The sequence below is a fragment of the Gekko japonicus genome, unplaced genomic scaffold, assembly GCF_001447785.1.
Source record: "Gekko japonicus isolate JY-2015 unplaced genomic scaffold, Gekko_japonicus_V1.1 scaffold632, whole genome shotgun sequence".
Taxonomy (NCBI): domain Eukaryota; kingdom Metazoa; phylum Chordata; class Lepidosauria; order Squamata; family Gekkonidae; genus Gekko; species Gekko japonicus.
This window is the reverse complement of record NW_015172025.1, coordinates 83,780-97,305: the sequence shown is the minus strand read 5'-3', so window position 1 is coordinate 97,305 and position 13,526 is coordinate 83,780. Positions and strand designations below refer to the sequence as shown.

General features: G+C 48.8%; 1 protein-coding gene across 1 annotated transcript in view; it reads right to left on the bottom strand.

Moving 5' to 3' along the window:
- SIRT6 (sirtuin 6) overlaps window positions 1-1,858 on the bottom strand; it is a 64,971-nt gene extending 63,113 nt beyond the window's left edge. The window contains exons 1-2 of the mRNA XM_015420527.1: window positions 1,837-1,858; window positions 116-240 (exon numbers count right to left, since the gene is read on the bottom strand). Coding sequence (XP_015276013.1) covers window positions 116-240; window positions 1,837-1,858 — 147 coding nt within the window. The remainder of the gene's footprint in view (window positions 1-115; window positions 241-1,836) is intronic.
- Window positions 1,859-13,526: the final 11,668 nt, after the last annotated feature.

Below are 13,526 nucleotides of genomic sequence, written 5' to 3'. Positions count from 1 at the left end.
TCATCTGTGGACGAGCGCTCATGGGTAAACAATAGCTGTGCTCTGTCTCTGACACCCCGCTCAGCTTTAAACCCAGAGGAATCCAAGTGGGGCACTTTCATTTACAGGAACTCACTGCTTGCTGGCAAGCCCTGAAAGACTCCCGAAGGCATTCGCTGCCCGTCAGGCAAGAAGAACTGACTCGCGTCAGCAGAAGCAGGACAGTGGAAGAGGACGAGGGGCAGCCAACCAGCCGGAGCCCTGCAGAAGAAGAAATGTGCAGCCGTCAGTCCCCTTGCTTGTCAGCCATAGATGTGAGGCTGGCTCCATCAAGGGGTACGGATAATACATCACACCGATCAAGGATTGCCAGTGTGATCCTTGCAGGGCCGGCCCCAGCTTATTTTGCACCCTAGGCGGGGATCCCTTCTGGTGCCCCCCCCCACCGGTGCACCCACCAATTTTAAAAAATAAATGCATTTTAGGAAGAATGAAAAACACAAATAATCAAGAAACTCCCAGAGTATAGGGCCGGGTGCAGTTTGGTGCCCCTAAGGGCCAGCCCGCTCTAGGCGATCGCCTAGTCCGCCTAGTGAGTGAGCCGGCCCTGGATCCTTGATATGCTTGCTCAGAAAATCAGTCTAGCTTTGTTCAGTGGGGCTTACTCCCGGGTAATCATGCACTCCCTGCACCCTCGACACATGTCTCCAGTGGGTGGGCATGAGAGATAAGGCTTTGCCACTGGGAGAAGACAATGACTGACAGGGACAGGCCAGTCTCCAGGGGCAGCTCCTTTAACAATTTGAACTCTGCAGCTTAGGCATATGCAGGGCTCTTTTTGTAGAAAAAGCCCAGCAGGAACTCATTAGCATAATAGGCCACACCCAACAGCAGGAACTCATTAGCATATTAGGCCACACCCCGGACAGCACAGCTCATTAGCCCATTAGGCCGCCCCCCCATGTTACCAAAAGTGTGGTCATCCAGCCACACCCACCTTTTGCTTCTTATTCTATTTACCTTGTTTGTTGTCAAAACCAAGGGCTTTTTTGTAGCAGGAACTCCTTTGCATGTTAGGCCACACACCCCTAATATAGCCAATCCTAATGAGTTCCTGCTGTTGGGTGTGGCCTATTATGCTAATGAGTTCCTGCTGGGTGTGGCCAACTCAGAAGCCAGCCACAACTCCGTTCCTATGTGTTCCTGCCCCAAAATAGCCCTGGCTGCATCCAGCAGGTGGTCGTGTGAGTGATAAGGCGCTGCCATTAAGTGATGCTTCGCTTATAGAACTCTCTCCGAACCTGGACAGGAAATTAAAAGCAACCACCCTAGCCGGTAGAAATCAGCTTGTGGGTGGAGCTCTTGTGGGTGGAGCCAAAGATGGCCACCAATTTGAACTGCATCCATTAGAAGATGTTGTGATGGCCACAGGAATAAAAAGCTTTAAAAGAGGATTAGATAGATTCATTGAGGATAAATCTATCAGTGGCTATTAGTCATAGTGACTGAGACATTCAGAGGCACAAAGTCTCTGACTCCCAGAGCTGGGAGGCAATGTCAGGGGAAGGCCTCGGTCTCGATGCCCTGCTGTTGGCAGTCCTGAGGAACTGGTTGGCCCCTGTGTGAGACAGGATGCTGGACTATTGGTCTGATTTTCTTATGTTCTTATGTGTCCACAAGTGGTCTGGTACAAGTGGGATCAGCCAGCTGTTAACCTTTCAGAGGGGAAACCGTAGCTGAACAGCAGGCAGCGGGAGAAGGAGATGAAGTTGTCCCTGCCCTGGGTGGAGAAAAAATCTCATTAGTAGTTATATCAAAGATATTTGTAAATCACCCGTTTTCAGGATGTGAATTTACCCTGCTCACGATGCTTGGCCATCTTATGAACCAGTAGCCATTTCTTGGAGAAGCTCTTCTCTGGCGTAGAAGGTTAAACATGACTCTAAGACCATAAGAAGAGCCCTGCGGCATCAGATCAGTTGTCCATCTAGTCAAGCATCCTGTCTCACACAGCTGACCACCCAATTTCTATGGAGGGCCAACAGTGTCACTGTCAGCGTCCACAGCCAGCAGGCAAATGCACCAGACACCTCTACTCTCCAGATGCTTAACTGCTGCAAAGCAGATGTGCAAATATTTTTTGAATGGTAGCAGCTGACCTTCCATACAAATCTTATTGCTCATGGGGAACTATATTGCTCAGTCGAGCAACCCTGTAAACAGAAAGTAGATGTGTAGTTATCTGGCCTTGTTTCTAAAAGCAGGGTTGCTGATGACCAGTTGTTACTTCCTTTGTCAGGGCAGACACTGAGCCCAATGGGAGCCAATGGGATGGCAGCATCAGGAGGATAACAACAAATTCAGATGATCTTGCAAGTCTGGATGCAGACATTTTGTAAGAAGAAACTCCTCTGGATCTCAGACTGGGCAACTTGAAGCACAGTTGTGCCCCTCTGCTGGGGCCAGTGGGGCCCTGTTTAGAGATGCTACTGGAAGTGGGACAGATTTAGCTATGTTATGTTATGTTATTTATTTGCCATGTTTATGGTCCACCTTTCTCACTGGGACTCAATGTGGACTACACAGACATAGACCTGTACGATCGGCAAAGTGGGACATCCGAAAGACAATGCAATAGGCATTTTACTTGTAGAGATCCGGGAAACCAACCAGAGGTGAAGCACAGCACAAGTATTAACATCAGGGGTCATTTCCTGCAGGAGCGCACGGGAGCGGAGCTCCGGCAGTAAGGAGCTCGGGGCGGGCACATGCAAAAGCCCCGTCCCCTGCTCCCAGCAGCCCTCAGTCGGGCCATGAGGAACAAGAAGAAGCCAGGTAAGTTGCAGAGCCTCCCCCCGGCCCGCCTTCTGGTACAAGCTCTCCCTTCTCTGTGAGGACAGATCTGCACGTTCCCCCCCCCCAATAGCTAGCAATCCAAAACAGTCCAGTGGAGCCTGAGTGGTGGGTGTTGCCTTCTGACACACATCCGGTGATGTCAGGGGGTGTGGCATATGCAAATGTGTTATGCTAATAAGTTATTCTAATGAGCTCCTGTACCTCTTTTTCTACGAAATGACCCCTGATTAACATGACGCGTGAAGCAAAAGCAATAATTACATAGCAGGAGCCTACTTACCGCAACAGATGGTACAAACTATACACAGCCAACAGGGTTGGTTTTCCATAACCAGACATTTGGGTGGGGCTGTAATCTTTGGGGCAGAAAAAGACTGTGGCAGAAATAGAGTTTTCCCTTGGATGACCGTGGCCCCGCCCCCAGCGTGCCTGGCGTGCCCGCGTCACCTCCGGGCAACATGCATGTCGGGGTGGAGTTCCCCCCAGGGCCTGATCCGCCGCCGGCGGGGAACGGGCCTCTGTGGCGGGGGTTTCCCCACCCCCTGGGGGGACTTGGCAAGCCTATCCCCTCCTCTCACCAATGATTAAGGCAAGTCACAGGATATTAACTCACACTGCAATCTCTAGTCGTCTATATACTCATGTCTATAGGGTTTCAGTTTGCCTGTGGTGGAAAATCTCACTCCGGGCAGAAGGATTAGAAAGGAAAACACCTTTTTGAACTGTAAGGTTTAGTACAGAGATGTTCCCATGGTCCAGAAGATGGTCCAGGTTGCTGAGGGAACTGGTATTCACAGCACTGGACAGAGCATTCCATTGGCCATCCCATAGTGGCAAAGGTCATACAGGCAGGCTGAATAAAAACGAGAAGGGTCCACATACTAGTGGCACTCAGCAAAAAGTCTCTACAGGGTCCCTACAGAGCCAGTTTGGTGTAGTGGTTAAGAGCAGTGGACTCTAATCTAGAGAACCGAGTTTGATTCCCCGCTCCTTCACATGAAGACAGCTGGGTAACCCTTGGCCAGTCACAGTTCTCTCAGAGCTCTCTCAGCTCCACCTACCTCACAGGGTGTCTGTTGTGGGGAGTGGAAGGGAAGGAGATTGTACGCCACTCTGAGACTCCAAGTGAAGGGTGGGGTAGAAATCCAATCTCCTTCTCCTGTTCTTCTTCTTCTTCTCCCTTCTCCTCCTCCTCTTCTTCTTCCTCTTCCTCCTCCTCTTCTCAGAGTCCTTCATATTCCTGAGGACCTCTGCAGGGCTGTAGAGTTGCAGTGTCATGTAAGCACCTGAAAAGAGAAAGCAAGAGACCTTACCCCAAGCAGACTGAGGGGAGGACCTGTGGCTCTGTGGCAAAGCATCTGCTTTGCTTACAGAAAGTCCCAGGTTCAATCCCTGGCACCTCTTGTTAAAAGGACTTGGTGGGAACTGACAAAAATTCTGTACTGGTGAGCTGCTGCTAGTCAGTGTCTGGCCTGTAGCTACCACGGGGCCCACGGGACTTGGCCCCCTCGTGTTTCTTCTGGGCCCCCTCCCTCCCGGGCTGCCCCCAAAGTGCTCCAACTTACTACCTGCCCTGTGCTTTCATTTAATCAGATGGCAGGCCCCCTGAGGCCCCCTCCCCCCAAATCCCCTAGCTACAAGATAATACTGCCCAGGGGTCATTTCCTGCAGGAGCGCACAGGAACGGAGCTCCGGCAGTAAGGAGCCCAGGGGGCGAGCACATGCAACAAACCCCACCCCCTGCTCCCAGCAGCCCTCAGTTGGGCCACAAGGAGCAAGAAGCAGCCAGGTAAGTTGCAGAGCCCCCCTGGCCCACCTTCAGGTACAAGCTCTCCCTCCTCTGTAAGTGCAGATCTGCACGTTCCCCCTCCCCCCAATAGCTGGCAATCCAAAACAGTTCAGTGGAGCCTGAGCGGTGAGTGTTGCCTTCTGACACACTTCCGGTGATGTCAGGGGGTGTGGCATATGCAAATGAGTTATGCTCATAAGTTATTCTAATGAGCTCCTGCACCTCTTTTTCTACAAAATGACCCCTGATACTGACCTTGATGGACTAGTGGTCTGTCTCAGAAGATGGCAGCTTCATATGACACTTCTGTCTAGCAGCAGAGTAAAATGAACAGAGGGTGGAGATTTGCATACAGAAGGTCTGAGGTTCACTTTCCAGCATCTCCAGTTAAAAGGACCTGGTAGGAACCGATTTGAAAGATCTCAAATAGAGACCTGGAGAGACACTACCAGTCAGAGTAGACAATACTGGCCTTGGTGGACCATGGATCTGACTCAGAAGAAGACAGCTTCATGTGACTCTTCTATCTAGCGCCAGAGTTAAATAAATAGGTGGTGGAGATTTATCATTTTTATACATTTCAGGACACTTCCTCAAGTCTTAGGAATCCAGGAGGCTAGACATTGAAAATAAAGAACACCATGGTACATCTAGAGATGACTATGTGCCAGAGCACAGCCCATGACTTTCACCCCCCTCTGCTTCTCATTTGCCTCGAAGGCCCCTTGCTGGAGTTGCCATAAATCAGTGGCAACATCAGGGCTATTTTTGGGCAGGAACGCACAGGAACGGAGTTCCGGCTGGCACCTGAGTTGGCCACACCCAGCAGGAACTCATTAGCATATTAGGCCACACCCAATAGCAGAAACTCATTAGGATTGGCTACAGTAGGGGTGTGTGGCCTAACATGCAAAGGAGTTCCTGCTACAAAAAAAGCCCTGGACCGTTTTGACAACAAACAAGGTAAACAGAATAAGAAGGGAAAGGTGGGTGTGGCTGGATGTCCACACTTCTGGTGACATGGGGGTGTGGCCTAATGTGCTAATGAGTGGTGCTGTCAGGGTGTGGCCCAATATGCTAATGAGTTTTGCTGTTGGGTGTGGCCTATTATGCTAATGAGTTCCTGCTGGGCTTTTTCTACAAAAAGAGCCCTGGGCAACATGATGGAACTTCCATACATCTGCTTGCACCTGTATTAGCTGGTCTGGGAGGACAGCCTGCCTGTCTGCATGACATCATCATTACAAGAACAAAAAGCTGGACCCTGCTGCCTCTCACTAAACGCCCGCCATGTATAGCGTCCTGTTTCCTACAAGTGGCTAGACAGGTGCCTCTGGGAAGCCCACAAGCAAGTTAAGACGACAGCAGTGTTCCCTCTAAGCTGAGCTAGCGTGAGCTAGCTCACAGTTTTTTAGCCTCTGGCTCACACATTTTTGTCTTAGCTCAGGAAGGCGGGCTCCAGAGCAAACTAATTTGTGCAGTAGCCAAATCGCTCTCTCGCAACGTTGACGCCAGTAGCTCACAAAGCAGAATTTTTGCTCTCCACAGCTTAGAGGGAGCATTGGAAGACAGTATTCTTTCGAATGAGAACAAGTTTTGAACATAAATGTAGAAGGAAGTGAACAAAAATAGCTTATATTTTTAATTGTGAGGTATGCAATAGACTTTCCTTTAAATTTTGGCATATCAAAAGCTGTAGCTAGTGTGCAGAAATGATGAACTACGTAATATAGAATATGGAGTAATGATGAAACTAATAATAAAGTTGCTAAATAGATGAGCTATGACATTTGAAATTTAAGATGTCTGAAGTAAGGATTAATGTATTCTATAAAAAAACCATCATAAAATTATAATGAAGGGGATGTCGGGGAAAACTATTTTCTGTTTTATATATCTTGTAAAGTATAATGACCGTTGATATATATAATTAGTTGCATAACCCTTCTTTTCCTTTTGTATATCTTTTACATCTAGTTTTTTAAAAATAAAATAAAAAAACATAATAAGAACACATTATTCCTTCCCTTCACTGTTGGGCCCCCAACTGTTAATATTCGGAGATATGCTGCAACTGGAGATTCCACTCAACCATTATGGCAGATCGCTATCGTGGCGCGGTCACCGATGCTGTGGATGCCTCTGCTGCCTGAGCGGAAAAGTCCACCTGGTGGTCCCCCCCTGAGTTTTGCTTATCCCCACCCCACAGTGGCCACCATCCCCTCCCGCACTTTCTGTGTCCCCTCCCACTGCTTGTTGTATGTGCCTCCAGGCCTGTAGCCCCAGTGGAGCATTTAGGGGCCTTTACGTTCCTGGGATCCCAGATCACCGCAGACTGTGACAGCAGCCATGAAATTAAAAGACGCCTGCTCCTTGGGAGGAAAGCGATGGCGAACCTAAACAGCATGATAAAAAGTAGAGACATCACCCTGCCAACAAAAGTCCGCATGGTCAAAGCAATGGTATTCCCAGTCGTCATGTATGGCTGCGAGAGTTGGACTATAAGGAAGGCCGAGCGCCGAAGAATAGATTCTTTTGAACTGTGGTGCTGGAGAAGACTCTTGAGAGTCCCTTAACAGCGACGAGAACCAGGGCATTTTCCTTAGCTGCACCAGTATGGTGGAATCAGCTCCCGAACGAAATCCGCGCTCTGCGGGATCTCCATCAATTCCGCAGAGCGGTAAAGACTGAGCTATTCCACCAAGCGTTTAACAGCCTAGATCAAACACTCTAGCACTTTATATGGACGGCCGCCATGTGCAAATTGTAATGCTCTAATTGTAATTTTATTGTTAATAAGTTATATTGGCTATTTTATTGATTATTTTTAGATGTACTGCATTAATCTTTACTGGTTTTTAATTGTTGTAAGCTGCCCTGAGCCGCTTTGGCGGGAGGGCGGGAGAAAAATCAAATAAATAAATAAATAAATAAATAAGAAGATCAAATCAGTCAATCCTAAAAGAAATCAACCCTGACTGTTCCCTGGAAGGCCAGATAATGAAACTGAAGCTCAAATACTTTGACCACCAAATGAGAAGGGAGCACTCCCTGGAGAAGACCCTGATGCTGGGAAAGACTGAAGGTCAAAGAAGACGGGGACGGCAAAGGATGAGATGGTTAGACAGTGTCATCGATGCAATGAACATGAAGTTGAGCAAACTTCAGAGGACGGCGGAAGACCGGAAGGCCTGGCGGGATCTTGTCCATGGGGTCGCGAAGAGTCGGACTTGACTGTGCGACTGAACAACAACAACCATGCCCCACGACTCCCACTGTGGGGGTTGTGCCAGCAGGTAAGGAAAGACCCTTCTCTTCTTCACCTGCCTGCCAACAGGATCTCTCTCTCTTCCCCCCCACCCCCTCCCAGATTTCCTAACGCCCCACCACCCAATATTTTCTGGCTACACCCCTGTGTGCCTTCCTGCAGGACAGAAAGCAAACAAATGGGGAAAAAAATCTTATTTTCCCCTCCTCTTTATACGTGTCCTTTATTTTTTCTCTCGGCTTGATCCTGCAAAAGACACACACGCAGTGCTTTGTAAGGCATCATATTAAATCAGTGCAACGTGTTCCCCTTTCACTCTCCTGGGCTGGTCTCAGTTTTCCAGGCACTGCCCAACTGTGCGTCATTCTGGGCCCTGTTCCCATCAGGCAGGACTTTGTCGTCTTCATGGATGCCATTGAAATTCCCACACATCCCACACAGTTTCCCCTGGTACTCTGGTCCCACGTGGATGAACAAAGTGTGGCGGCCGTTATACTGGATCTCCATATTGGCTGCCGTCTTGACCATCAGCATGTTTTCGATCCTGGAGATGTTGCCCAGGGACCCCAGGATGTGGGGCACCTGCACTCTCTGCTGGTTAACCTAGAAAAGAGGAACACAGCATTGGGGCCGGTAAGCACCACCATCGAATCAAACCAGTGATGGGCGGCAATTTCACAATTAGAATACATCAGGGCTATTTTTGGGCAGGAACGCACAGGAATGGAGTTCCGGCTGGCTCCAGAGTTGGCCACGCCTGGCAGGAACTCATTAGCATAATAGGCCACACCCCAAAGCAGAAACTCATTAGGATCAGCTACATTAGGGGTGTGTGGCCTAACATGCAAAGGAGTTCCTGCTTCAAAAAAAAGCCCTGGGTTTTGGCAACAAACAAGGTAAACAGAATAAGAAGCAAAAGGTGGGTGTGGCTGGATAACCACACTTCTGGTAACATGGGGTGCGGCCTAATGTGCTAATGAGCTGTGCTGTCAGGGGTGTGGCCCAATATGCTAATGAGTCCCTGCTGTTGGGTGTGGCTTATTATGCTAATGAGTTCCTGCTGGGCTTTTTCTACAAAAAGAGCCCTGGAATACATCACTTACCAATAGGAACCACCTTTCTGCAGAGCCTGAGCAACAGATGTGCAACCTGTCCAATGACTGAGCACTGGAAATCACACAATACCTCTGCACTAGCAGCATTGCTTGAGGGGAGACATCTGGCTCTCCCTGGAGAACCATTGTGGTATAGTGGAGTGTGCGACTAGGATCGTGCCATGGAAGCCCGTTGGATGACCACAGGGCCAGTCACTCTCCATGAGACTAACTTATCTCACAGTAGGAAAGAGCTACAGTCCAGTAGCACCTTAAAGGCTAGCAAAATATGTGGCAGGGGAATGAGCTTTCGTGAGTCACTGCTCACTTTGTCAGATATCAGAAGAACGGAGCAGTGACTCACAAAAGCCCGCACCCTGCCACAATTTTTTTTAGTCTTTAAGGTGCTACTGGACTCTTGCTCTTTTCTGCTGCTGCAGACAGACTAGCACGGCTACCCATCTTGATTCATCTCACAGTGTTGCTGTTGTGAGGACAAAATATACCAGAGGAGATGTCAGTGTTCGATAGTCAGGTCACACAACACAGTGCTTCATAAGAAGAATTCTGTTTATTGGTACACCAGGACTATGACACGTGTACTGCTTATGTCAGGAATGCGCGGGAACAGTATGGCACCCTGAGTTATACTAGGACCAAACACCCCCCTTTACAAGCTGAAGCCAATAAGCATAGTTTGCACGCGCAAGGAAAGAGAGCGGGCAAAATGCAAAAGCCGTTGGTTCCCAGCAAAGGCTGACAGCAGCTGGAACATCCCAAGGTCAAGAAAGTAAATAATACCCAGACAGTGAAACTCTGTGTGTAGCAAGCAGAGCAAGGTGGTTTCCTCCTCCACACATTCCAGCAACATGGCAGTGTTAACTGACATGAGACCAATGTTGTAAGCCGCTTTGGGTCCCCAACAGGGAGAAAAAGTGGGGTATAAGTATCTAGACCGATAAGATTGTTTAATTTCTCTTGCATAATGGATGTCAAGGGGATGTATTTATTTTAATCAATTTGTTTAGAACATTTTTGTGCTGCCTTTCTACTCAATCAGGGTCCACAAGGCAGCAGACGTAAAAAAAACCCATTAAAACATTTAAGCAATTTAAAATACAGCTAAACGTATAAAGTTGTTCAGTTAAAACACATAAACAAACAGCACTAGAAGTAGGGCCAGTAAGTGTTATTGGGGGTATGCCAGATGAAACAAAAAAAGCGTTCATCTGCTGGCAGATGACACCAATAGAGGGCAGCAGGTGAATCTCCCTGGAGAGAGAGTTCTGAAGTTTCGGTGTCACCACTGAGAAGGCCCTTTGTTGGATTGCCACCTGTCGAGCTTCAGATGGCCGGGGGAAACCGAAGCAGGTTCTCTGAAGATGATCAGAGTGTACGGGTAGGTTTTTATTTATTTATTTATTTATTTAGATTTCTATCCCGCCCTCCCCGAAGGCTCAGGGCGGCTAACAGGGCATAATGCCAAGTAAAACAATAAAAAAATATAAAATGTTAAATTACAATGTTAAATTACAGTGTACAGGTTCATGTACACTCCGTTTCCAGGAGGTCTCCTAAGTAGGTAGTATCAGGGCTTTTCTTCTGGTGGAATTCGCCGGAATGGAGTTTCGGAACCTCTTTGACAAAATTATTTTTAAAATGTGTAAAAGGCCAGGAGTTTTCAGTATACAGATTGAAAACTTCAATTCCCCCTTGAGAGTTCCGGCATCTCTTTATCAAAAAGTAAAAGAAAAAAGCCCTGGGTAGTATCCAAACCCCAAAACTACTTGGGGTTACTGCTGGACTCTAGCTTCATTCTGACATCTTTTTGTCAACTCTTGCATTTACGTGTTAATTTGCTGCTACCCATTGATTGATTGATTGAGCTCCCTGTCTCTAGTTCCAGCTCCTGCCAACCTAGCAGTTCGAAAGCAAGACATTGCAAGTAGATAAATAGGTACCACTTCGGTGGGAAGGTAACAGCGTTCCGTGCACCTTGGTGTTTAGTCATGCCGGCCACATGACCACGGAAACGTCTTCGGACAGCGCTGGCTCTTCAGCTTTGAAACGGAGATGAGCACCAACCCTAGAGTCGGACTCGACTGGCTTTCGAGCAAGGGAACCTTTACCTTTTATTGATCCGACTGTCCACCTGATCCAATTTCAGTTCTGCAGCTGCATCTTGGCTCTAAGTGGCCCCTCTTAACTGCTGCCCCCATCCTCTTGTTTTCCCGTAAGTAGCCCCTGAGGAGATTTTATTCCATTTATCTGAAGAAGTGGGCTTTGCTGGTCTTCAAGGTGCCACTGGACTCAAACTTTGCTGTACTTCACTCCTGCAAAGCTGCCATGGGATACGTCTACACTGAGCATGTGGAATACAATCTTCTGCGAACATTTTTCTAGTGTTCTACTGAAACCTGTTCAACTGCAACCTGTGCCTGAATCCAGGTCGCTCTAAGAGGTATATACCCTGGATCAGAATGGGTGACGATTAGTTTAGATGCTTCCCGAGGGGTAGCTGTGTAAGTCTATTGTAGCAAAATAAAACGGAAGTTCGGTTGCACCAGGGCTTTTTTTGTAGAAAAAGCCCAGCAGGAACTCATTAGCATAATAGGCCACACCCCTGACTGCACAGCTCATTGGCATATTAGGCCATTCCCCCATGTTACCAGAAGTGTGCTCATCCAGCCACACCCACCTTTTGCTTCTTATTCCGTTTACCTTGTTTGTTGTCCAAACCCAGGGCCTTTTTTTGTAGCAGGAACTCCTTTGCATGTTAGGCCACACACCCCTAATGTAGCCAATCCTAATGGCTTTCTGCTGTTGGGTGTGGCCTATTATGCTAATAGTTCTGCTGGGTGTGGCCAACTTGGGAGCCAGCCGGAACTCCGTTCCTGTGTGTTCCTGCCCAAAAATAGCCCTGGGTTTCACTAAGTTCATGTTGGCACTAGCCTTCAGGTGGATCCTCGGGAGCCCCTGGAATTAAAGCCGTCTCCAGACTACAAAGAAAATAGATGCTTTGGAGGGTGGACTCTATCGCACTGTACCCCACTGAGGTCCCTGTCCTCCCCAGGCTCCACCCCCAAATCTCCAGGCATTCCCATACTTGGAGCTGGCAAACCCACCCCCCAATCCCCCACCAGCAACCAGTGGGGAACCGGCAACCCTACACAGCGCACATGTTTTCATGAGCCAACATACCTCCACTATTTGACCATTCCTTAGAACGATGTGGGCGCTCAGCGATCCATTCTGCAGCCAGACCTCCACTTGGGTCATGAAAGACACACGAGGGTTTCCACCGCGACTCCGGTTCTTGGCCACCACGCGGAAGAAGTGAGGGGAGGCGTGGCAAGTCCTCGAGAGCTCATAGGCACAAGGACCCTGGAAATGCACCACGGCCCCATCAAACGTGAAGTAATGGGGGTCGCCGGTCACCGTGCAGGTGGCCAGCTGGTTCTGACATCCCAGTTTCCCATCCTTTGTGGCACACTTCTGGCCAGGGCTACAGCCACCCGGAATGCAGTGGAATCTGGAGGGGCCGTCACAGTGGCACCTCTTGTGGCAATGGTCAAGCCATACGTGCTCTCCAATCTGCAGGGGGAAACAGAGAGAAATTAATACGCTAGGGTGGTGCCCCCAATATGGCGTGTGCCCATGAGTTTCTTGGGGTCTACTTGTTTCTCCTGCAGAACATTTCTTCCTCAATTAAAGAGCCAGTTTGGTGTAGTGGTTAAGTGCATGGACTCTAATCTGGGAGAACCGGGTTTGATTTCCCCACTCCTCCACTTGCAGCTGCCATAGTTCTGTCAGAGCTTCTCTCTTAAGGGCAGTTCTGGAAAGAGCTCTCTCAGCCCCACCTACCTCACAGGGTGTCTGTTGTGGGGAGGGGAAGGGAAAGGAGTTTGTAAGCCGCTGTGAGACTCCGAGTGAAAGGTGGGGTATAAATCCAATCTCTTCTTCTTCTAAAGGGCTATCCTCTACCTGAGGGGAACAGAAGGTGCTTCAGAAGACCTGAGGAGGATGGTTAAGGGAAACGCAGGTTCGAATCCCCAGTCACGTGCTCTCAACCTAACCCACTGAAGTAGGCATTATTATTCCTTGCCCATATAAGGGGATAGTTGCTGTTCATGTTCCAGTCATAAGGGGGCAGAAGTGAGCTTGTTTGGTTGGGCGGGAAAAGTAAGCCTAGTCAATGGAAAATTCCACTCTGGTGATGTAAAATGTGACGTGTAACCTTGTTGCAGTATAAAAGCCTGGAGCCTGCGTTGCTCTGGGTTCAGTCTGTTTAAAGCGTGCTTCGCTGACTGAACCGGCACCAATAAAGTTCTTCTCCTTCTGTTGATCTGGTGGTCTGTGCTTGGGCTTAGGCCCCTTTCTCCGTGCTACATTTCTGGTTCCCTGACCGGGAAAGGGGGGAGCACCCAACCAAGGCCGGGTTGTTGGGGCCCTCCTGAGCCACGATTTTGAAGTGAACCGCACTGCCTGAGGACTGTTTGGCGGCAAAGGCGCCATTTTCGATTTCGAAAAGCCGATCACT